The 23,166-nt window shown below is 38.1% G+C and overlaps 2 protein-coding genes across 3 annotated transcripts in view; both read left to right on the top strand.

The window, feature by feature from the left end:
- The window catches only part of LOC148367015 (ephrin type-A receptor 6-like), a 97,758-nt gene extending 88,753 nt beyond the window's left edge, over positions 1-9,005 (top strand). For both annotated transcript variants that reach the window (XM_088333803.1, XM_088333804.1), the window contains 5 exons: positions 1,031-1,180; positions 1,256-1,449; positions 3,534-3,638; positions 5,818-5,967; positions 7,919-9,005. In XM_088333803.1, coding sequence (XP_088189929.1) covers positions 1,031-1,180; positions 1,256-1,449; positions 3,534-3,638; positions 5,818-5,967; positions 7,919-8,033 — 714 coding nt within the window. In that variant the 3' untranslated portion in view covers positions 8,034-9,005. The remainder of the gene's footprint in view (positions 1-1,030; positions 1,181-1,255; positions 1,450-3,533; positions 3,639-5,817; positions 5,968-7,918) is intronic.
- A 4,555-nt stretch (positions 9,006-13,560) lies between these two features.
- On the top strand, positions 13,561-21,129 carry arl6 (ARF like GTPase 6). Its single transcript, XM_088333808.1, has 9 exons — positions 13,561-13,716; positions 15,303-15,449; positions 16,709-16,770; positions 16,842-16,910; positions 16,983-17,077; positions 17,146-17,275; positions 17,462-17,517; positions 17,621-17,675; positions 19,015-21,129. Exons 2-8 carry the CDS (start codon positions 15,330-15,332, stop codon positions 17,644-17,646), a joined length of 558 nt encoding a protein of 185 aa, XP_088189934.1. The 5' UTR covers positions 13,561-13,716; positions 15,303-15,329; the 3' UTR covers positions 17,647-17,675; positions 19,015-21,129.
- Positions 21,130-23,166: the final 2,037 nt, after the last annotated feature.

Genomic DNA, 23,166 nt, shown 5'->3' with positions numbered 1-23,166 from the left:
TCTACCCAGGAAACTAGCATTGTCGTCTTGTAAAAAAATAGTGTGGTTGTGTTTACTGAAAATTAACATCTTCTATGCTGAAAATTAACATAATCTTCTTCTTGGTTGAAAATTAGCATTGTCAGTTTTACATTGTATTGCTATAGCTTTCCTCTAAGCCGAGGGTGTGCAAAATATGGTCCGTGGGCCACATGCAGCCCGGCAGGCTTTTTAATCCAGCCCGCCCAACAAAAATGTTAAAAAAAAACAATGACAATTTATATAATAAATAAAGTAATACTCACCAAAAAAAGCAGCTTTGTCCCCCTTGCCCTTGTATGTATGCAAAATAAATATACTACTCCAGAAATACTAAGAAAAACACTTACTTAAATTACGACCAAACTATTTAGCAGAATCAGTGCTCAGTGACAGGGACCTAATATATGTTTTTACTTCTAGTCTAAATTTATGTTCTCTATAGCATCATCTTCTGAACTGTAAACTAGCATGATCTTTATAAAAAATTAGCTTGGTTTACTGCTATGCTAAAACTAGCTAAGTCTTGTTGGATGGAAATTAGGTTATTTTTTCTCACTGAAATAAAATAGTGTCTTCTTCTTCTTCTGGGTTGGAAACCAGCTCTGTAGCCTAGATGGTAGGGCGCCCGCTCTGAGACTGGGAGGTCGCTGGTTCAAGCCTCGGCCGAGTCATACCTAAGACTTACAACATTGGTACTCATTGCCTCCCTCAGCATTAAGGGTTGGAATTGGGGGGTTTGGTCACCTAATGACTAAAATGGCTGTGCCCTGTTTGGTTGCGGCTGCATCGGTTCGCTACAGTCTAGCTGTACGGGTCAGTTGTATCGACATTTCGTTCTGTGTGCATTGTTACAAAGAATGACAATAAAAGTGAATTCTATAAGCAACTTGCATGGTTTTCTTCCCCAAAAATTGGCACAGGACAAGGAGACACCCAATAATGTTCGTGTGAGGTTTTGGTTGAGGTTATAACATTGATCTGGTTCTTTTATGGTACTTTTCATCCACAGGGAGGGAAGATTCCTATTCGCTGGACCGCACCAGAGGCGATCGCTTATGGAAAGTTCTCCTCTGTCAGTGACGTTTGGAGTTTTGGTATTGTCATGTGGGAGGTGATGTCATATGGAGAGAGGCCTTACTGGGAGATGTCCAATCAAGATGTGAGATATCCATGCCACTAGTGGTAGGCAATGGCGGTGCGTTCAGAGAATGATTCATCTTTCTAATACTCTCAGGTGATTTTATCAATGGAAGAGGGCTATCGATTACCAGCTCCCATGGGCTGCCCCGTCACGCTGCACCAGCTGATGCTGCATTGTTGGCAGAAGGAGCCGAATCAGCGGCCTCGATTCAACAATGTGCTTTGTTTCCTGGATAAACTCATCATCAACCCCAGTGGGCTCCTCACCCTTGTAAATGAGGCGCACAGGTATGTATAAGCTCACTGATCAAATCAAAATGCATTTGTATAGCACTTTTTGACACCGAAATGCAATTTAAAGTGCTGTTTAAAAATACAATAAGAAAATCAACCCTCCCCACCCAACATAACAGAACATTAAATACACAGACACACACACATAATGGCTAAAAATGTTAATATAATGGGAATCATAAATGCATAGAATATTTCTAAAAGGTAGTTTTGGCTGATTGAATATTATAGCTGGGCGTCAAGTGACCAATTATTGGGTCTTTTTTTATGTCACGGGGTTGAAATGATGGAAAAAAAAAATACAATCGTCTATCCCAGGCATGTCAAACATACAGCCTGCAGATCGGATCCAGCCCATCGGTTGGTTCAATCAGGCCCGCCATAAATTTCTGCGAATGTCAAAAAAGAAGCAAGTCTGTAGGTCATTTATATCAAAAGTAATGATTTTTATTAGAGGCAAACCAAATACTATCTCCGACTGCTAGAGGGCAGTCAGGGTTCCTGCGGATCCTTGAAGAGTCTCAAAAGGCATTAAATTCATTATTATAAAATAAAGCCTTAGTTGGCATTAACATGTCTTAAATCCAGTTTTCGAAAGACTTAAAAATTGTGAACACATTAATAGCATTATTCTGTTTGAACTAAAAATATTTAGTAACTTTTATTAATTGTTTTTTTTAATAATTTACCGATTTACTTCGGTGGCAACATGGCGTGACCATAATAACGGAACTAGCAAAACGGTGATGTGGTTTCAGTCGTGCCTTTCAGAGCAGACGCATGACCAAGGTCTACCCAAAATACACATGGCAACTTTGGACCATGGGAAAGTGAACATTTTTCGCCATGGCTAATAGCTGTGCATGGTAGTGTGTATACGAGGAAAGATGTATTATTTGAAGAAATATTTGTGTTTTTTTATTTTGTTTGTTTCATTTTTTTTTGTTGGCTTGGTCTTAAATTTGAATTGCATTAAGACTCTAAAAGTATTGAATTTAACTTGCCTTAAGCTGTAGGAACCTTGGGCAGTGTTGAGTTTGCATGACATTTTAAGGAAAGCCCCTCTGGTTTCCTGTCTTGAAGGCGAGGGGCAAGGACCTTTAGTGTCCCGTTCCCGTTGCTGCAGGCCCAAAAATGTTTTTTTTGTTTGTTTGTTTTTTTCGTCGGCCGTTGAAAGGGGCGGGGTTCTTCCTGGTCACAGGTTCGAGTCCCGGCTCCTCCGTATTAAATGTCGAAGTGTCCTTGGGCAAGACACTGAATCCCTTATGCCCCTGATAAGCAGGTAGTTGCCTTGCATGGCTGACGCTACTATCAGTGTGTGAGTGTGTGTAAAGCACATTGTAAAACGCTTTGGGAGCTCTTAAGTGACTTGAAAAGTGCTATATAAATGCAGACCATTTACCATTTAAAACTGCATTCACTCAACTGTTAAAATAAAGCAGTGTACACACTCAATGCCAAACATAAAAATATTTTCCCCATGCATTTTTTTGTGAATAAATTCATACATGCCAAGCTTTTGACATTTAAGACGAGAGATTTTATTGCGCTCTATTTTTAGGTGTAAAATACAATTTGTCTACGGAATATTAAAAACAAAAACAGCAATAATTGCTTGTTTAAAACCGAAAGTGGCATACTATTACCAAAACGGAAATCAAATGTGATCGTTGGACGCACAAAGACTTAGTCTCGCTTCAAAATAAAGCAGCCATGGACTAAAATCGTAATTTGTAGTCAAATGTATTTTTATTGTTTTTATACTATTATGGATTTTTAAAGAGCAAAAATCATTAGTTGATGCGTGGAGCGGTAGTGTTGTGTTTAGAAAAATTTGGAGTTTACTTTCTTTTACTTATCCGGGCTGGCTGAGAACCCAAAGTCTGGATCCCCGGCCCAGAGCCAAACTGAGTTTGACATCCCTGTCCTGCACAATCATTTTGTAAACACCCAAACCCATAAGAGCCAAAGAGCGGAAATGTTTGCTGTCTTGATGAGTTTGCAACGGAATCAGTCATCAACCAAGGTAATAAAACCTGAAGTAAACGTTCATGTCATCTCTGTATTTTCCCCTTCAGTCCTTTAGGTGCAGCCCCATCTGCTGGATCTGCTTGGTCACTGCACCAAATGACTGCATTGCACTCAGACTGTCATGGAGATAAGAGGAAGGCGTTGTTATCAGAGTAAGTGCAGTATAAAAGGAAAAAATAAACTTAATAGTTTTATCCCCTCTCTATAAAGATTGTAAGTTCACATAGAATACCGAAACATGGCATACCAACTTTTCAGGGCTGATACCGATGCCGAGCATTACTATTAAAAGGAGGCCGATACATACAGAAAATAAATAAATACGTTTTTGTTATATTTTCAAATGAAACAAATTGCTTGAAACTTTTTTTTCAGTAAATAACACAGCTAACATGACCAATCTTTAACTTAAACCAAAAACTAACAATGCAGGAAATAAACTTCAAACAAAAAGTGCATTCAAATTTCAATAGAGTCCGCAAATTGAAAAGTGTTGGCACTTCTGTTTTAGAGCCAGTTTGATGAGCTAATGTTATGGTAACAGCTAATCACTCAGCCTTCCACTTTAGCATGATTTTTATAGTCTCTCTTTAGTCTCAAACACACACGCATGATTGATGAACAAATGTTATGATAAAAGTCACCTGCACGTGCTGCCCTAAAACAATTTAACTACACTTTTTACGCTATCTCTTAATCACACACTTGCTTTTCTACCACAAACTTTTTAGAATCTCAATATTTTCAGCGGTCTTGACTCACGAGCATGTTGGGGCTCAGGAGTTGACTGGGCTGCCTTTATTTACTCTGCTCTAACGTTAATCTTCCTGCTTCGGTGGCTCCGCCCTGGGTCGTATATTAGGTCAGAAGGCACAGGGTGGATAGCGTGTGAGACAGAAGGCAGGAGAGAGGGAGAGAAAGGCTCTGATATATCTGAGCCTAAATCAGTGGTTCGAAAAATAGTAGGGCGGGCCAGACAGAAAATAACTAAGAAGCACTGGCCTAAATAATCAGCCCGTCGAATAACTAAAAATGTCAATACCAGTGTCTGTCAAATTTCCAAATATCGGTGTCAAGAATCAGCCCTCCTGATAGTCGGCCCGCCCGATAATCGGCTTGCCTGATAATCGGCTCGCCCAATAATTGGTTGACCTCTTATACCAACACTGATAACAGGAAGAGATGAAAATAGTTGAAGGTATACAATGATCAGGGACCTTTCACGTGTAAACACCACGTGTATGTAATATAAGTTTACTTTACATGATTAACCAAAATTATGAATAGATATAAAGTTAAAATGAAATTTTATTTACCTTAAGTGTGATGTAACTTGAGCTGGTCCAGTGGAGTTAGCGTGTGAATGCAGATGGAGCAGAAGACGGCGGATTAAAATTAAATAATTTTAATACTTAGACTTGTCAGAATTTTCAAGCCCTCAAAAGACTTGATTGCTTTAATCGACTCCATAGTCTTAATAATTGTCCCAGTCATCGATTGATTATGGCCATTTTCCTTAGTGAGGTTAACATCGCATGAGCCTTTTTCGTAATTCTTTATAATCAATCAATTTTGTTTCAGCTTCAGCATCACTGCAACTCTTGCAAGCCATAGCTAGAAAACTTTTTTAAAGGCAGATTGGGAGAATGAGTGCAGCCAATAATAGAATATCATCTTCCTGAAACTGCGAGTCAAACAGATTGAAGACCAGACACGCCTGGTGTTAATTTTGTAAGTTTTGGGCACGAAAAATAATTTATTGTTGATGGGGTATCTTATCTCATCTCATTAGCTACACCGCTTATCCTCAGTAGGGTCGCGGGGGTGCTGGAGCCCATCCCAGCAATCATCGGGCAGTGGGCAGGGGACACCCTGAACTGGTTGCCAGCCAATCGCATGGCACAGGGGGACAGGCAACTCACTCGCTCATTCACACCTAGGGACAATTTCGACCGGCCAATTCACCTGAAATGCATGTTTTTGGAATGTGGGAGGAAACCCACGCAAGCACGGGGAGAACATACAAACTCCGCACAGGAAGTCTGGAGCTGGATTTGAACCCACGCAGGAGGTTCCCAAGACATGAACTGTGCCGCACATGCGCTAACCACTGCGCCGCCGTGCTGCCCGTTGATGGGGTATGGTTGGGAAAAATCCCAGACGAAGGGCTGAAAAAACATTGTATTCTACATTCCCGTGAAAATATCATAAGTTGGGAAACCGTAACCCTGGCAACTACTGTTGGGTACAGTATTTGCCCAACTATTGGGACAATTTTTCAGTCACAATTACATTGATCTGGATCTAATCCTTTTCTAATTCTGGTCTTAGTTTCCCCAATTCTCCTGATGAAATCCCTGACTACCCTCTCTTCATCTCCATCGGAGACTGGTTGGATTCCATTAAAATGAGTCAATACAAAAACAACTTCATCGCGGCCGGATACACAACGCTGGATTCCGTTTCCACGATGAGTGCCGAGTGAGTAAATTTCGCATCTTTTATTTATCTGTAGTAGAAATGCAAGCCATTCATTGCCATTAAAGATAATTGACGTCAAAGATTAATTTTGACGGTGATGCCACAATGTCTTTAGCCGTGATTTTTTAAGTCCCTTGTTTCCTTTAGTGACATCCGGCGAACCAGGATTTTAACTGTAATGCCACTGACGTCTTAAGCCGTCATTTTTACGTCCTTGTTAGATTCAGTGATATTAATCAAATCAGAGTTTAACCTCGGATGCCACTGACATCTGAAGCCGCTGTTATTACGTTCCTGGTTTCCTTCTGTGACATGAAGCAAATCGGGATTTTAACTGGGATGCCACTGACGTATTTAGCTGTCATACTTACACCCCTGGTTTTCTCCAGTCACATCCAGCCAGCAAAACAGGATTTTCAATGGGATGCTAATGATGGCTTACGTTCCTCGTTCTGTTTAGTGACATCGGCAAATCATGAATTTCTGTGGGTTTTTTTTTCTTTCATATAAGAAATTCAACTCAGTGACTGCTATCGTAGAAATAAGACGTCAAAGATTAATTTTAATGGGATTCTACTAAAGTCTCTTGCTGTCATTTTTACGTCCTCAGTTTTCGTAGTGACATCCAGCGAATCAGGATTTTAACTGGGACGCCACCGTGGTCTTTAGCTGTCAATTTTATGTCTCTTGTTTTCTCTTCCGTGACATACAAAGAATCTGAATTTTAACTGGGAGGCCACTGTTGTCTTTAGTCGTCATTTTTACGTCTTTTTTCTCTTCCATGACATTACTGAATCATGATTTTACCTGGGATGCCACTCAAGTCTTTATTTGTGTCACGAGGTGGGACCGGACCAGAACGGAGGCAGGAGGCAGGAAGGTAGAACTCAATTGCGTGACGATCAAAACCTTTATTTACCAAAATAAAAGTTGTCCAAAACTCAGGGACAAGACAGAACAAACAGGCTTTAACAAAAACGTGCAAACACAGGTTTCTTCCAACTCAACTAAACAGGACAAGGCATAACAGAACGGACAATGTGTAATGAGCCAACACCCGCAATACCCACAACCCAACCTTAAGTAGCAGCCATGCAATTAGCTGATCTGCTTCAGCTGGTGACCAGGGGGCGGGGCAGACCGGTCGCCACGGCGACCATGACAATTTGTCATTTTTATGTCCCTTGTTCTCGTCGGTGAATACGGGGATTCGGGATTTTATGTGACCTGTGATATCACCGACGTCTATAGTTAAATGCCTTTTTTTCTTCAGGGACATCCATTTTTTTTAATTATTCATAGGAAAAATTCTACTCATTCACTGCCATCGGAGACGTCACTGCCAATAGACGTCAAAAACAAATATAAACTTGGATGCCACTGATGTCTTTAGTACTTTTTTCTCTTCAGTGACATTCGGTGAATCAGGATTTTAATTGGGTTGCCACAGATATCTTTAACAATTGTTTTTACATCCCTTACTCTCTTCTGTGACATCAAGCGATTTGGGATTTTTACCAGGATGCTCCTAAAACTTTTTAGCAAATTGGGATTTGTGCAGTGGTTAGCGCGTGTGGGGCACAGTGAGGTCGTGAGATCAAACCTCCTATGTGGAGTTTGCATGTTCTTCCCATGCTTGCGTGGGTTTCCTCCGGACACTCCGGTTTCCTCCCACATTCCAAAAACATGTATGTCATGTTAATTGGCCGGTCCATATCGTCCCTAGGTGTGAATGAGCGAGCGAATTGTCTGTCCCTGTGTGCCTTGCGACTGGCTGGCAACCAGTTCAGGGTGTCCCCTGCCCACTGCCCGAAGATAGCTTGGATGGGCTCCAGCACCCCCGCGACCCTACTGAGGATAAGCGGTGCAGATAATGGATGGATGGGATTTTAACCTAGATGCCACTGACGTCTTTATCCGTCATTTTTATGTCCCGTTTTCTCTTCTTTAGTGACATCAGGCGAATTGGGATATGTTTAATCGGCCACCAGAGGAGAATCATAAGCAGTGTCCAGTCGCTTCGGCTGCAGTTCCATCACATCCAGCATAGCGGCTTTCAGGTGTGAGGTGTGAGGGGTTTTGGCACATAGCCAAACTGCTGAGCCAAATACGTCACACAAAGAGGATGCAAACCAACCCGGGTTCAAACGTGCTGAGTCTGGACTACGAAAACACGCGTCCATCCCGTCACAGATCATCGTCAACGAACCTCAGACAGTTCTGGCCAAATGTGATCTTAATTAGAATAGACTTTAATTAAGACTTGTAGTATTTTTACGCTACATTGCAAATAATGATTTCTTACTCAATTGGCAGAAAATTTTGCTCATTTTAACTTTATTCTTATGTTTTAATTATATGTATGGTTTTATTTTATATTTATTACAATAATATATTTTTTTTTAATTAAACTTAGTTTTAAATGTTTTATTAAACATGTTTTGTTTCTGGAATACAATAAGCAAAATTATCTTATCTAGCACTTACTTATGTTGAGAAAAATGTACATAATATATCTTATTTCTAAGGTGGGGTGCGTAGTTTGAGGGGTCCACAAAAAGTTGAAAATTCAATATTTTATCTGTTGAGGATGTGTTGACAATGCCCGGCTGAGTCTAAAGAGACATAATGCTTAATTTTCCACTGCGCCTATCTCCTTTTATTTTACTTTTGTCGGACCTGTTTGGGGCAAAAACAAACCCCCAAAAAGAAATGTTTATTCAAGTGTGTCTAAATATAAAGACAAAGCATGTGGTACTCTGCTGGCTTCTTCTGTCTTAAAGTCATGATGGCAGGCATAAGTTATCAAATAATGCGCCCCAACTTTAATATTAATGTTTTTATTTAAGTCCAGAAGCAAGATAAAATATATTTTTAGAAATGAATTACTATCCAATAAAAAGAAAATATTTATACATAAAATGAGCATTTTTTTCCTGCTTATTTTCTACCTTCACTCGAAAAAAAAGTTCATAGGCAAAACTGTCCATCATTTTCTAAGTAACAGGATATACAGGATATATATATATATATATATATATATATATATATATATATATATATATATATATATTCACATAAGCACTTGTTTAGGTTTTAAGGTTTAGAAATCATTTTTCCCAGATTAGATTAATATTTTTTATCATAGATTAATAATCTTTATAATCAAAATAAATATACTTTAATAGAGCATATTCTTCTGTTTTTTAAGGATATTGCTTCCATAATTAGACTTTCTTTAAGTATACAATTTCTGATTTTACTCCAAAAACATGATAAAATATATTTAAAAAAGGAACAAGATATACTGATTATTAAGAAAAATATATTCTCAAAATACCAAATAGTTCTGCTTATTTTCTGCCTTGAAATGCACCCCTGTGCCCAGTTCAAACCCTGGTTGGAACCCTGTGGTGGTGTGTCAGACCGTGAAACAACCTCCCTCTCAAGGGCCAGATACCAGGAAAACGGACAAAACATTTTTTAACGTAGGCTGCCGCAATGGGATCTGAAGGTTCTTGTCCCACACTGCAGAGACAGGAAACCAGGGTGCCGCGGTGGGTGCTTACCTTCGCTGCCAGGACAGGAAACAGGCATGGCAGAGGAGGCTTTCTCCTTGCCACCAGGACAGGAACCAGGCACGGCCAAGGGGTCTTTCTTCTCTCCATCAGGACAGTAACCAGGCACCGGCAAGGGGGCTTTCTCTCCTTGCTGCCAGGAAAGGCACTGGGTGCAGCCAGGGTGGCTTCTGCCCGCTGCCGAGATAGGAACCAGGCACAGCCGAAAGTGCATCTCACCGCCGAGGCAGGAAACAGTCGCGGTCAATGGGCCTTCACGCAGCCAGGACAGGACAGGAACCAGGCATGGCCAAAGGGGCTTTTTCTTGGCCGCCAGTACAGATCAAAATGGCCTTTAAAGGATGTGTGATAATTGGACACACGTGTACCTAGTTTAAACCCTGGTTGTGGCCTTCTGGGAGTCGAAGGTGTGTCAGACCCTAACGATATTAATTAATAGAAACGAGAAATATATACTTTAAATAAGTGCTTTTTCGCTGTTTTCAAGAATAATAAATATTTTTAACCTGGGTTAATAAATTGAAGATAATAATATCTTAGATTAAGGAAAAAAAAAATCAGCGTATAAAGATTAAAATATACTATACCATAGCATTGTTTTGCTTTTCTATACATACCGGAGCCATATCCCCCTAGTGGGAGGTGGCTATAGTCATTTCTGACTCTTTCTGGGAGATTGATACAGAGGAGGGGATTCCCACACCCCTCGCTCAACCCAACTGATGTGTTGGGAGTCATTAGGTGACCAAACCCCCCAATTCGAACCCTTAATGCTGAGCGCCAAGCAGGGAGGTAATGAGTACAAATGTTGTAAGTCTTAGGTATGGCCGAGGCTTGAACCAGCAACCTCCCAGTCTCGGGGCGGGCGCCCTACCCCCAAGGCCACCGAGCTTTTATGGATCAGAAAAATATTCTTAAAATGACAAAAAACAGTTTTACACATGCTAGATAAGAGACATTTGCTTGTTTTAGATGTACATTTTCTTATTTTATTCCGCAAACAAGAAAAAATATCTTAAATTCAGAAAAATCTACTTCAAATAAGTACATTCTTCTGCCAATGGGGTAAAATTATTTATTTTGCAGTGTAGTTTTGATCAAGTGCCAATCAACACCTCCGCTCTTTGGACAGCTAAAGACCAACAAAGAGAACGTTTGGTAATGTACGCCACATTAGGATATTTTAATAACAAATGTGTTATGACATATTGAAGACTATTGAATGTCCAAAAAGGTTTTTTAGAAATATGTTCTATCCTTCTGGTATTGAAGTGTTTGCTGTATTGAACGTCTCGTGAAAAAGGTGTTTGTTTCCTTCCTTAATAAACGATTCTATTTTAAGTGTTTTTGTCTCTGGCTACAAAAACACAGACACAATAGTATCCATGGATGCACATATGAGCACAAACACGATCGTTCTCTCTTAAGTGTGACAGTCACGTTTTCTGGACATGAAGAATTGTCAGGTGAGTTTGTCAAGAGGTGCTTATGTTTTCACAATGTAAACGTTTGGTGTAAAGCTGTGATTAGCTACCTTTTAAAAGCGGAGAGATCCTTTTTTTTTACTGGATAAGCTAGCAGTTTTGTACGCGCTTGTAAAATAAGGTACTACTTAGTTGTTACTGCGTTATTATTATGTTATTACCAAGTTGTAATTGTTAGAAGGGTCAAAATAGGCTCAGTCAATCACGAAAGCATCATACCAGTTAGAAATCAAATTTCCTAGAAAATCACAAAGATTCATCACTAGTCGGCTATTTTCAGAAGTGGTCTTGCTACCTGGTACCAGCAAGCACCACGTTCGTGACCTTTGGTGTAAACAATCTCACATTGTGATCAAAGTACTGTATTACTCACCAAAAAAAGATTAAGGATTTGAGTGAAATTTCAGGATAGGAATACAAAATTCCATGAGTGAAGTTATAAAATTTATTTTGGATGTTGATTTTTTTGTTAAACCTGTCTGTTATAGAGATGATTGAGTCCAAAAATAAATGCCTAAAATTGGGTTGTGTTTAGCCCACTCTACATGCAGGGTTCGTACGGGTGCTTGAAATCTTGGAGAATGCTTGAATTATAATGTGTTTTGAAGGTTTAAAAAAATCTTGAATTTTGGGCGATGTGCTTGTAAATGCTTGAAGTTGTTGCCATTTTTCTCGCCAGTATGATTATGGACAACACATTAAATTAAGAACAATGAAATGTGTCTTATTAAGGATGATGCAAAAACTGCTCTCTGGTGGCTTGGCTTTGCAATTTAATTTCTTCTTCCCTCGTGATTAACGGCAGATGGCATTAGTTGTTATGGAATTGTGCTATTACGAGTTACAGGTCACGCCCAAGAGGACAGGTGCATGTTACACCTAAACGGGCACGATGAAATATGTTTTCGTGCAAGGATCACGTATCAATTATGGAAATTTTTTATGGGCATAAATTAAAGCCAGTGTTTCACGGTGGTAAATTATAATGAGAGAAACTTCCTGCAACTGAAAATGTAAAGTACATATAAGTACATATTACTGTCATGTTTAATCTACACCTTTTTGGGGAGATATTTTTCTAAGAAGTATTTACACATGTATTCAGATCCACAAATATATTCGCAATTTGCTCTTATTACTTGATAATTGCACACGCAAAACGAATATCGCATATGTAAATCACAGATATATGTGGCTCTGCAAAATACATGATTCAGAACGGATTTCTTCTTTGATCGGTACTGGAGAAATTGGAAAATTGGCTTTAAAAGTGCTTGAATTTGGCCGCGATAAAGGTGTAGGAACCCTGTACAAGAAACTGATTTTTTCCCTAAATTATCATTGTTGTGTTTACTTTCTATTCTGTTCCAATGAAGTTCAAATTTATTCTCAATTTTTGGGGGGCGTTTTTGTTTTCGCTTTCACTTTTTAACCTAATAAAGACGTGTTTTGTCAAAACCATGGCAACTTTCTTGACGTTTTTTCAACCAGTTGTTGCTGTTTAGGAAGTTATTTTGGACAAATAGTGGTGCTGCTTACTTTCAAGCCAGATAACAATGCATTTTGACAAAAACCTTGGTGTCTTTTTTTAAAAATTTTTTTTTCATTATGTACTCTTAACATAGACCAGATTTAGTCTCAAAATAATCTTTTTAGATATTTGGTTTACTGTGGTCCAAATCTAGCCCCTGAAAAGTCCTGTTTACAGCAGTGGTGTAAAACAGGCGGCCCGCAGGCCGGATCAGGCCAGCTAAGAGATTGAATCCGGCCCGCGAGACAATGCTCAGAGAGGCGCAAGAGAAAAATGAGCTGCTGGTTGAAATATGTCCACTTGATGTTGCCAAAGCCAGGTGCCTCACACAAAGACGCTGTACTTGTATTTCTCTCTCTCTCTCTCTCTCTCTCTCTCTCTCTCTCTCTCTCTCTCTCTCTCTCTCTCTCTCTCTTTCTCTCTCTCTCTTTCTCTCTCTCTGTATTTTCCTCCCTTTGTCTCTCACTATCTGTATCTTTCTCTGTTCCTCTTTTTCTCGTTCTCTCTGTGTCTTTTTACCTCCTTTTGATCTCTCCTCCTTTTTTCCTTTTCTCTCTTTCTCTGTCTCTCTCTCCTGCGTTCCCCTCCTCTATCCCCCTCTCTACTCTCTCCTCTCTTTCTATTTCTCTTTGGATTTCTTTCTTTCTCTTTCTTTTCCCCTCTCTCATTATTCCTCTTTTTGTCTCTGTTGTTTCGCACGTCCCTCGGTTATCTCTCCCTGTCTTTGTCTTTCTCCCTTTCTCTCTTTCTTTGTTCCACCCTCTCTACTTTTGTCTCCCTCTCTTTTATTAATTTTTCTCTCTTTTTTTCTTTTTCTGTAGTTTTGTTGTCACCCAAAAAATGGTGGGTTTCAGAAATGAATACAAATAAACATGTACGTGTATATTGAAGTGATAAAATATATAATGCATGTGTTAATGAACACAAAGCACAAACAAACTTTCGTCACTAAGGGCGGAGGCGTGTCACACTCGCTGTGAAGCTGTAAAATCCCGATTCTATAAAACGCAGCGCAGCTAGAGAGCGTCCCTGGTCACCATGAAAACACGCACGGAAATGAATGTAAACAATGGTCAAGTAACACGCATGATGGAATAAACGACGGCCTGCGACGGTACTACCCACGTTTGCTTCGAAAAACGAACTTTAATTTCAGGTAACTTTTAAGATAAACGTCCGTGACAGTTATGAATTCCGTGCTAACTAAGGTTAGCAATACAGCTACGCTGTTAGCTGTTGGTGTGGCATCGTTTGTTTCTCGATTGCATCTGTGTTTTGCCACGTTTGAAGCTTGTCGTCTCAAAAATTTGATTTTTATTCTATAATAGGGGTATAGTGTACATTGTTTTCTACACACCATTCGCTTTAAAGAACAAAAGTAACATTGGGTTAGCTTAGGCTAACCTGTATAGTCACACAGAAGATTAACCGTGATTGACTTGTCAATCGCTTTAGTTGAAGTTGATAGCTAACGAGCTAATTAAACTCTACTTCGTGGCGATCACATTGGACTATTACACTTGTTGCTCTTTTTATTTAAATAAACATTTCTGATAAAAGATGAATACCTACTAAAATGGACAGAACCTTCAAAGTGTAGTAGTGTGTCGTACCTCACATTCTACGCCTACAATCGCAATCAGATTTTTGTATGTGATTTAGTTGACTTTTTTTGTTCATGTAGGTACAAAGACCTGCTTAGTTAAAAAAAACGTTCAATGGGTATAAAAAAAATGATTTTGGGGGGCTTAACTTTGAACACTAAATACAACGTAATTTACATTAAAGGCACTGCGTGTAATATTTGACCACTAGGTGGCACTGTTTTGTCAGGTGCAAGGTAAGGACAGTGCCAGAGTGCAGAGCGTGGCAGCTCGGGTCCGGACAAAAATGGCGGAGATCTGAATGGGGATTCCACTGAGTAAATTAATGTTTATTTTTTTTACCTAATGAAAGTAGGAGACACTAAATATTAAAAACCGCCCCTTTAAAATGTATGTACCTAATCAGGTTTAAAATCGGACTAAACCATATTTAGCCAATAATTCAATGTTTTCAAGAATTTGCCAAGCAGGAAAAAAAGATTGAAAAGACACCAAGGTTTTGCCCTAAGACCTCTTTATTCGGTTGGTAAGTATCTTTATTTAATAAATGTTTTTCTCAAGAAAATAATGACTTTTCCGGGACTAAATATGGACCTAATTGGATGTAGTAAACACAATAATGTCTATTTTTTTTGTAAAAAAAAAGTAAGTCTATGTTGCAGAGGTTGAACAAAATCTAAATCTAGACGTCAATTTTTTTCCGACTTAACTGTGTATATAATGGACCAGACCAGATTTAGGCAATAATTCGACCTTTAAAATGATTTTGTACGCAGCAAAAACTGGTGGAAAAAAATGTTAAAAAGGGGGGGGGGACATGGGTTTTGCCAAAGACCTCTTTATTTGGTTAAAGAATAAGTTCGAAAAAGGTTTTTCTATTTCCTTTCTAACATACTCAGTCACAGTTCTCAATAAAAAATATATAATTACAAGTATTTGTGTTACATGTTTTTAGAGAAAATAAGGTAAATTTAAAAATGTTCCCTGTTAATATGACATTTTCCTCACTAGCAAAATAAAAGTACTGTAACGTATAGAAAAAAAGCAGACTGTCAAAATAAAATGCGACAAATTATTATATGGGATCAAAAATTCAACTTTTTGGGGGGTGTTCTTTGGAAATGTTTGTCTGTTTTAGAGGGGGGACGGTGAACAGTTGCTGCTGATGGGGCTGTTCGACAAGTTGGCAGGATGGCTTGGCTTCAAGAAAGAAGTCAACGTGCTCTGCTTGGGCCTCGACAACAGCGGCAAAACCACCATCATCAACAAACTCAAACCTTCCAACGTACGTGGACCTTTCTGTTTTGGGGTATTTAATCACCCATCCACTGTGCCATCTCGGTATATACATATATACAATTAAACAACATTATAAATAAATATACAAGTTAAGGAAAAATTACTGTTGATTTAGCTCTGGGGTGAAGTGACTTGAGCTGGTACAGTGGAGTTAGTTGGTGGATAAAGAGGCGGGAGAAAGCAGATTAAAGTTGATTTTAAAACTTCCATTGCAAGGATTTTCATGCTCTTAGAAGAAATCCCAGCTTTAATCACCTCCTTATTTTTAATATAAGTCCCGATGGTTGTTTGTTTACAGCTATGCAACTCAGCAAGGGTAGCAATTTACGCACCTTCTATGTACAGTATTTCTTGAAATCCACAAGCTTTGTTTCCATGGTTGTCATGTTTTTGCTTTTCTCTTTAGCATTACTGCAAGTTTTGGGACCTATAGCAAATGAATACATTACAAATAAATACACTATTGTAGCACAGACTTGTTAAGTATTTACAAAACGCACAAGATTCTGAACTGAATGAAAAAAGAGAAAGGCACTGTGGGAAGTAGTTCAGCCAATAGCATATCAGTATTTACATGATATCGTAATGCAAACCAATAACAAACCAGCATTCTATGTGACATCGACCAATAGCAGACATACATCTTATGTCATATGCATAAACAACGCAAAGTTTGAATTTTACTAGTTTTGGTGCATGCAAAATCGTTTCTTGTTGATGTCGTATAGTGGCTGAAAAAACATCTCATTCCACACTGTAAAGTTCAAACGTAAGGCCAAAACGGCGTATCCTGTGGGGTCTACTGTATTTGATTAGTATAAAATAAGAATTAAGATTTACGTCATTCTCGGGACGGCTGCAGCACAGCTCTGGGGTCAGGGGTTCATATCCAGCTATTGGCATTTCTCTGCAGAGTTTGCATGTTCTCCCAGTGCTCTTGTGGGGTTCCCCCGGACGTTCCCGTTTCCCAAAACATGCGTTTCAGGTTAAATGACCGGTCCAAATTGTCCCTAGGTGTGAATGAGCAAGTGAGTTGTCTGTCTCTGTGTGCCTTGTGATTGGTTGGCAACCGGTTTAAGGAGTCCCCCTGCCCACTGCCCGAAGATAGCTGGGATGGGCTCCAGCACCCCCGTGACCCTACTGAGGATAAGCCATGCAGATAATGGATGTCTGGATTTATGTCCTTCTTTTCCGACTTGACTACTATAGATTCAATTTCCATGATTTCATATATTTACCTCACAGGCTCAGGCCCAAGATATTGTCCCAACTATTGGTTTCAGCATTGAGAAGTTCAAGACTTCTAGGTAGGTTTAAATCTACATTAACTTGTCATTCATTCAACAGTATTTTGTTTAAAAATGTCGCCTTTGTGTAGCCTTTCCTTCACAGTGTTTGACATGTCAGGTCAAGGCAGATACAGAAACCTGTGGGAGCACTATTACAAGTCAGTCGTCCACCCAGATATTTGTTTATATTGTTTAAATCTTGGCAATGTAGCTTAAAATGTGTTCCTCAGGGAAGGCCAGGCGGTTATTTTTGTCATCGATAGCGCTGACAAGCTAAGGATGGTTGTGGCTAAAGAAGAATTGGACACATTATTGAATCATCCTGGTGAGTTTGTGTGCAATTAAAAATGTATCTTCTCAAAAGTGTGGTGATGTTTTCTCATGTTGAAACAGATATCAAACACAAGCGAATTCCCATCCTGTTCTTGGCCAACAAAATGGACATGAGAGATGCCCTGTCCTCGGTTAAAGTCTCACAGCTGCTGTGCTTGGACAATATCAAAGACAAACCTTGGCACATATGGTAAGACCAAAACCTGCTGGCTATTGTAAACATTAAAATCATCGCCCTAGCTCATTTGGAATAAAAAAACAAAACAAAAACTTTACTGAATACTTGTATTTGTTGATATTTTGCTTATTTAAACGCAAATGAGGAAAATATTTAGGATGTTGTGTTGTTTAAAGTGGATGTTGGTGTATGTTTCAGTGCTACTGATGCATTAAAAGGAGATGGTTTACAAGAGGGCGTAGAATGGTTACAAGGTAAAGTGAAAAAAAAACACACATTTATAATTGTATTATTTATAATCCTTAAAGTCAAAGCCTTAATCCGTCTGTTTTGTTTGATGTCCGATGGTGTTTACAGATCAGATCAAATCGATGAGAACATGAGTTTGTGCAGCGGCTTTCATGGGAAGAAGGTGCCAAAATGTTTCTTTTGACCTTTGTAGTGCACATCAAGCCATAGAGTGCTTTTTTTAAAATATGTTTTTAAAATGTCATAATAATATTGTGATCATTATAGTCAAAAGCATTTATTCTGAGCTTTACGGATACTTAAGAAATGAAATGATATCCTTATCAATTTACATATATATGTCTATAATATTTATATAGGGGCAGCACGGCAGCGCAGTGGTTAGAACGTATGCGGCACAGTTATGAGGTCGTGAAATCGAACCTCCTGTGTGGAGTTTGTATGTTCTCCCCGTGCTTGCGTGGGTTTCCTCCGGGCACTCCGGTTTCCTCCCACTTTCCAAAAACATGCGTTTCAGGTTAATTGGCTGGTCCAAATTGTCCATAGGTGTGAATGAGGGAGTGAGTTGTCTGTCTCTGTGTGCCCTGCAACTGTCTGGCAACCAGTTCAGGGTGTCCCCTGCCCACTGCCCAAAGATAGCTGTGATGAGCTCCAGCACCCCGCAACCCTACTGAGGATAAGCGGTGCAGATAATGGTTGGATGGATATATAATTTCCAAGAATAAATTGAATGGACTATCTAATTTATTATACAATGTACAGTACCTGCTTGATATTAAGGCTGCATCATTAACTGAAATCTAGTCAATATTGTGATGTGACGTAGTGTTTTTGTGTAATTGCAAGACATTGCGTTTTTTTCGAAGATTTAACGTTCCATGTTGATCTTTGTTATTTGAGTGATGGAATTTTTGGCCAAACAGAATTGTCTCTGTTCAGGTTTTAACAGTGCCGGCCAATCAGAGGCAAGTTTTAACAGGACTAGCCAATAAAGGCGAGGCAGACTTTCCAAGCAGCACGCGATGCCATACAAATAATAAATAAATGGTCTGCATTTATATAGCGCTTTTCTATTCAATGAAGATCTCCCAAAGTGCTTTACATTGTGCTTCCCATTTTACCCTTTTTACACTCTAACTAACCGATAGCAGCATCAGCCATGCAAGGCAACTACCTGCCATCGGGGGCATTAGGGATTCAGTGTCCTGCCCAAGGACACTTCGACATATAACACCCGAGCCAATGCCGCCCTACTGTGTAGCATACAGCCAACCTAACAAAGCTTTCCAAAAGAGAGCGCTGATTTTTAGTAGGGTAAAGCATGTCAAGATAATTAAGTAACACCCCCCCACTAAATTTACCTTTAAAATAGAAAATCGCATCGAAATAGCAATATTGGTCAGAAAAATCGCAATTAGTGTTTTTCTTGAAATTGTGCAGCCCTAATTGATATAGCTAGCAACTTTTTAATGGTTTTTTTGTATGGTGGTATTCACTTTCAGCATCCAAAGCTACATACGTTCAGCATTTTTCTTCAAGTCACTTCTAGAATTTACACAACTTGCCATTGCTCCATTGTGAGTCGCTTTTGAAATGCTGGTCAAGAAAAGAAAGAAGATTTTTTTGGACTTATGGGACAAAGCAGTCATCATTTCATCAAATATTGCAGCTCAAAGTTGTGCAGCTTCAGGTGAAGATTTACATTTTGTGGTTGTTCCTTTTTTTAGTTGTCAATCAGGAATTAATTCAACGTACAATAGTTTTGATCTTCAAAGGTAGTCGGTAAACTTCATTTTGCCTTATTTTAATGGCGCAGTCAAAGTAATCGTTCAAAGCCAAGATAGTTATCTGATCGAATTTGGAGGTGAGAAAAGAGGGAACAAAATAGATTCAGCACGTCTTAACGTTTGGTATTTTAGGTTGAGGGTTCAAATCTCAATCAGATGAGCTTGATTATCCAAGTGTACAGTAGAGTTTTTCACAATAGAAATCTTCCACAGTTAGTAACATTGGGTTAAATGAACAGTACAGTAGACCTCCGGGTTATGGCTTATCTAGCTTATAATGTTTTTCAGCCCCTTGTGGCATCTTCCCAATTGTATCAACAACATACTGTTTTGCATGCCCCGTAGAACCTATAAAGTTCAAACTTTGCCCAGTTTTCACGTATGAATGCGAGTTTGCCGATCTAAGATGCCTGACTGCTATTAGTCGAGGTCTCAAAAGATGCTGGTCTGCTACTGGTGTGCGTCACAGCTTCATAAAAATGCAGATATGCTGTTGGGAGAACACTTTTCCACAATACTCCGTGTTACTCTCTGTTCAGTTTCGAATCTCGTGTAACAAACTCTCATTTGTTAAGCTATGGGTCTCAAGAATCACAGTGATGCTAAAAGGTAGAAGCAAGAAGATGATAACAATGGAAAACGATGCTTGGGATGATAATAACATACTATAATATCTTTGACCTCGCTGGGTAATATTACCGTAACCAATCAACGATTAGGACAATTATTAAGGATAAGGAGGCAATTCTTCTCAGTCCTCACAAATGGAAGTTTTTAAAATCAGTTTTAATGTTGTATACTGAGGGACTATTGTAATGTACTTAAAATGTCAAACATGCTGGTTGTCACTTTGTCATTTTTATTAAATTATAAATAGCTTAGGGAAGTGCAAAGGTCCATTCAAACTACCAATATATATATGTATATATAAATACCCCTTTGGCAGAAAGCTCATTTTAAGTATAAATTTTCTTGTTTTAAAATTTTATTTAAAATTGCCTTACCTACCAGTTGGTGAATCATTTTAAGAATTATTTTCCACCAATTTTAGAAAAACTTTTAGAACGAGATGAGTCCATTTTATGTATATTAAGTTAAAAAAAATTCCCAAGAACGCAAGTTTAAATATTTTAAAACTGGAAATATTAAACATGAAATAAGCAACATTTTCTACCATCGGGGCATGATTTTTTTATTTTTTTTTTTTTGCAGGGAAGTCACACAAAAACCTTTTACAAGCACTTGGGTCAAAAACAACCCAATATTGTACAAAAAATGTCATGTTTTTTAGTTAACCCAAAAATTTATTTAAACTGTCAAAATTTAAGATTTTAAAAACAAAAAATCTTTAAAATTAGTGTTTGCTCCCTCAGTTTTTTTCACAACCAAATGCCATTTCTCAAAAATGGGTAAGTTTCTAATTTTTTTTGAAACAATCCCCCCCAAAATATGGAATGGTTATTGAAAACCAATGTTAAATTTATTTTTTGTACAATGTCTGCCTAAAAAAAAGATTATGTTCTAAATTCTCTGGTTTTTTTTTTGGTCTAGAGCAAACCAAACAATTGGGTCGAATTGATCCAGGTACCGTGTTGGCCTCATGTTTTTGAGGGAGTTTTGTTTCGCAATGCGAAATGTTTTTGACCCACGTGTTTTTAGTGTTAAGCATTTTTTATGTATGCAAATAAGCATAAAACAGTCATACATATCAGATGTAGGATGTTATATTAGGCTGTCATCTGATAAGAGTTTTTAATATGTCGTTTTATTGATCTGTTTTTTTTGGTTTGTGTAAATGTTTTTTAAAGAATAAAGGATGAAGAATTTCAATGGTTGTCTCCTCCCGATGTGTCTTTTTTTGCAGGTTACAAAATTGTTTATTTTCGGTATGATATCAATATATTGTCTTTTTCCAAACATTTTGTTGTTGTTGTTATTTTTTTTATTAAAAACAGGTATAACAAGTACTCATAATCAAAATAACCGTCATCGCAACAAGTGTCGCTGTCCGTCGTGCTGAAACGATTTCAGTGCTTCGCCAGCAGGGAGCACTGCCCCCCTTGAAGTGTCCAAGTCATCCCTTCCGTTCAATTATGCAGTTGAAATGTTCCCTCTTGTTTGTGAGCTTGGATGAATTCAGATGTGCCCTTAGGTATCTTTATTTTACTATCCAGGAGTCAACTTTAATTGGCTGTCAGCTTGGACACGACTTGGCCGAATACGCCATTAACTGCTCCACCCAAACGATGGATTTTGCAAAGGCAGAATTTCTCAAGCTGATTAATTTGGAGGGTAAAATCTAGCAGTAGATGAAATACTCTGCCAATCTCATTTGGCATTGGATGCTTAAAAATATCTGGAAACCTGAATGTTTTGATGCTGCAAAGGAAATGATTTCCCGATTATTCGTACGTACTTGAAATTAACCAAATGATAGTTCATCTGATTATCTCTATGCACATCACAACATAATCTTAAAAAAATAGAATATAGTTTAGTTGTTTTTAAAGATTAACTTCTTCTAATAAGTCACAAATAAAGACATATTGTAATTTAAATTAAAGAAATTGTATTCCATTTCAATCCTGCTCATCTAATGTGAATTTCCCTTCGGGGATGAATAAAGTATCTATCTAAAATATATAGTAATTTACATAAGAAATAATTTTCAATGTAATTTTTGTTGGTTTTCATGATGAACTTTCATTTATTTTAAGGAGTTGCAAATTTAAAAAATAATTTACTTTAAATGAGAACAGTTAAATTCAATCTCAACTTTGCTCATTTTAATATTTTTTTCTTGGCTTACTTGGTCATCAAATAATAATAATAATAATATTTATTTTGTATTAATCATTAATTTACTAACGATTTGTTTCTTACAGGAAGTCACAACCAAAGACAAATAAGGTAGTTGATATAAACTAAATTTTATTCCATCTCGATTTTGCTCTTACTGATATACTTTCAAATATGTGATTTGTTTACTTTTATTTTTTTACGTATTATAAGAAAAATGATGTACACTTGAAATGAGCAAAATGTTTTCAAAATCAAAATTGTCTTGTAGCAGAGGTTAGATTATTTTTATCATTTTAACAAATATTTCCTGCCATATTTATTTTGAAAATGTCTTAAAACTAGCAAAACAATCTACAATTATCTGAAAACATATATTTTTGCTTGGTTAAGTGGTCTTACTCCACACTGGAAAAACAAGTTACAATAGTTTAAGATTAGAAATAAATGCACATAAAGCATTATTTTCTGTCAATGGGTTAAGATATTATTTTTTGCAATTTTGTTTTTGTTATTCTATGTGTGTGCATGCAGAGGTTAGATTTCTAGAATGCTGCCAAAATACCAATCGAGTCATGCTGAAGGTCTTTTCAGAGTCAAACAAATCATCTGATTACATTTTCTTTAAAAAGATGAATTATCGTAAATAACACCCGACGGGGCAATTTATTTTGATTTTAAAATATTTACACGCTGTAATCTCACTTAATAACAACCAAAAACTGAAAGAGACCGTTACCTTGTATTTAACTCAATAATACGTAAATTTAGAAGACCAAAAATTATTTGCAATCTCCTTTGCGTCAAAGCATGTGTATTTTTTAGTCTTCTTTCTGGTCACCCTAGAAAATGACTCATGTGAGCAAAAATGTGACCCAAAATGTGAAACTCAAGCAACCAAACTCGCCCCAATCCTGCATTTGGACTGGTTGTCTTTATTCGTGTCCAATTAACGCTTTTGACACACCTTAAAATTCGAGATTCGAGCCCCGCTGCAACATAACGTGCCCCGCATGCGCGAAATGCTAATTGAACAAAGTGGACCCCTTTCAGTTCCCTCTGACGCGC

The sequence above is a fragment of the Urocampus carinirostris genome, chromosome 4 (genome assembly GCF_059441175.1).
Source record: "Urocampus carinirostris isolate Australia breed hairy pipefish chromosome 4, RoL_Ucar_1.0, whole genome shotgun sequence".
Classification (NCBI taxonomy): Eukaryota; Metazoa; Chordata; class Actinopteri; order Syngnathiformes; family Syngnathidae; genus Urocampus; species Urocampus carinirostris.
The sequence above is the reverse complement of the archived record's forward strand: the minus strand, read 5'-3'. Positions and strand labels throughout refer to the sequence as shown.

Excerpts from the sequence above, each read along its gene's own strand:
- arl6 (XM_088333808.1), top strand. The coding sequence starts at position 15,330 with ATGGGGCTGTTCGACAAGTTGGCAGGATGGCTTGGCTTCAAGAAAGAA. Across the intron at positions 15,450-16,708 it reads ACAAACTCAAACCTTCCAAC|GCTCAGGCCCAAGATATTGT; the intron begins GTACGTGGACCT and ends TTTACCTCACAG. Across the intron at positions 16,771-16,841 it reads GAGAAGTTCAAGACTTCTAG|CCTTTCCTTCACAGTGTTTG; the intron begins GTAGGTTTAAAT and ends GCCTTTGTGTAG.